General features: G+C 35.6%; 1 protein-coding gene across 1 annotated transcript; it reads left to right on the forward strand.

The window, feature by feature from the left end:
- The first annotated feature begins 512 nt into the window (after positions 1–512).
- LOC126018649 (olfactory receptor 5I1-like) lies at positions 513–1,445 on the forward strand. Its single transcript, XM_049780748.1, has one exon. It carries the CDS (start codon positions 513–515, stop codon positions 1,443–1,445), a length of 933 nt encoding a protein of 310 aa, XP_049636705.1.
- Positions 1,446–2,110: the final 665 nt, after the last annotated feature.

Here is a 2,110-nt window from a genome sequence, read left to right on the forward strand (position 1 = left end):
TAGAAATTGCTCCTGACAGGCTTAGGGACCATAAGGGATGCCAGGATTTGAATCACCGTCCTTCTGCATGCAAGGCAAATGCCTTTCCTCCATGCTATCTCTCCGACCCCACCAATATTTTATGTTATATATGAATAAACAAAAATGATGTATGTTAAAATAATTGTTTATTAAGTGTTTGTTCTGTAATGATATGGTTAATAAATACATATTAATTTTTAGAAGTTGAGAGCAGATGAAAAATGAATTCTAATTTTTAATTTCAATTACTGGGTATCTGGTATTGCTCTGTACATTGAAAATATGTAACTTTTAGATGTAAATAGTACATACTTAAATATAAAAGTATGCATTTAATTCTTACACTAGATATTCATGGTTATCAGAATATTCAAGTAGATTTTAAATTGATATTTTATTTTTAACATTTCTTTCTTTTGTCAATGTTGAGGTTATTATTATTACAACATTACTCTGTCCGCACTGTCAGAATACTTGGAGCACTACGGAAAATGGGGTCGGAGAATGACACTGTGAAGACCGAATTCATTCTCTTGGGATTTAGTGACCATCCAGAACTTCAGAGTGTTCTTTTCCTTGTGTTTTTTGCCATCTACTCTGTGATCCTCACAGGAAACCTTGGAATGATTATATTGATCACCACTAGTTCCCACTTGCACACACCAATGTATTTTTTCCTCTGCATATTATCCTTCGTAGATATATGCTATTCTTCTGCCATTGCCCCGAAATTACTTGCAGATTTGGTTTACCTTAACAAAACCATTTCTTACAATGGTTGTGCTGCTCAGCTGTATTTTTCCTGCTGTTTTGCGGATTCAGAGTCTTTTCTTCTAGTCGCTATGGCTTATGACCGTTACATCGCTATCTGCAACCCATTGCTTTATACGGTTATTATGTCTAAGAGAATTTGTGTGCAGCTTGCACTTGGAGCATTTCTGGGGGGCACCATGAGTTCCATAATTCATATCACAAATACTTTCCATTTGACTTTCTGTTCTAAGGAAATTAATCATTTCTTTTGTGATATCTCCCCATTCTTCTCTCTGTCCTGCACTGACACTTACGTGAATGACATTGTCCTAGTAGTGGCTTCTAGTTTGGTGGAAGTTATCTGCCTTCTAACAGTTCTTCTCTCTTATGTCTTCATCATAGTAGCTATTCTTAAATCAGATTCTGCAGAGGGCAGAAAAAAGGGTTTCTCCACTTGTGCTTCCCATCTTATTGTAGTTACAATTTACCATGGAACCATCATCTTTATTTATCTTCGTCCCAGCACTCTTCACTCACTGGATATTGATAAGGTGACCTCTGTGTTCTATACACTGATTATACCCATGTTGAACCCTTTAATCTACAGTCTCAGAAACAAAGATGTCAAAAAGGCCTTTAGAAAACTGTTTGGTCAAAAATTGTCTGATTAAGTTTGGAACAGGGCCTGACAATTGTCCAACAATATTTGCTCCCTTGTTTTGGGTTTTAACTATTTACAAGGTATATGAATATTGCATGACTGGGTGTAGTCCCAAATATTAAATGAATAAATAAAGTTTAAATTGTTGTATGTAGGGACATGGCTATAAAAGGGGTTGAGGAAACATTGCCAAAATAGGGAGAAAAAATGTCTCCATCAGAGGAGGCAAAGAGCTTCATTATTACATTCCTGCTGAGGCCCACTTGACAACTCCCTCCAAGGTTATTCCCCCACTTCCCTCCCTACTTAACCATTCAAATATTCATTGATCTTATAATATCTCATTCTATGCCAGATGTCCTTGCTAATTGTTTGGGACAGTTTAGGTAAAGATGTTTTCAGCAAGATGATAGCTTTCTAAAGCTAGGCATGAATCAACCATTTTTTTCTGTCATATATAAAATAAGCTGCTCCACTAACAGTTCTGGTCAGTCACAAGATATACTTATGTCCATGTTCCTCATTCAAGGGGTTACCTCCAAGTATCAGAAGGCAATCTCTCATAGTAGTATGTATTACCAAAGTCTAGTTTACCTTCACTTAATATTCATTTATTTTCATAATTTTACATCAAATTACTACAACATTCTTATAATTATTTTCTACTGTGGATAA

Source organism: Suncus etruscus, chromosome 9 (assembly GCF_024139225.1).
Source record: "Suncus etruscus isolate mSunEtr1 chromosome 9, mSunEtr1.pri.cur, whole genome shotgun sequence".
Lineage (NCBI taxonomy): Eukaryota > Metazoa > Chordata > Mammalia > Eulipotyphla > Soricidae > Suncus > Suncus etruscus.

Coding starts and splice junctions, on each gene's coding strand:
- LOC126018649 (XM_049780748.1), top strand. CDS start 513: ATGGGGTCGGAGAATGACACTGTGAAGACCGAATTCATTCTCTTGGGA.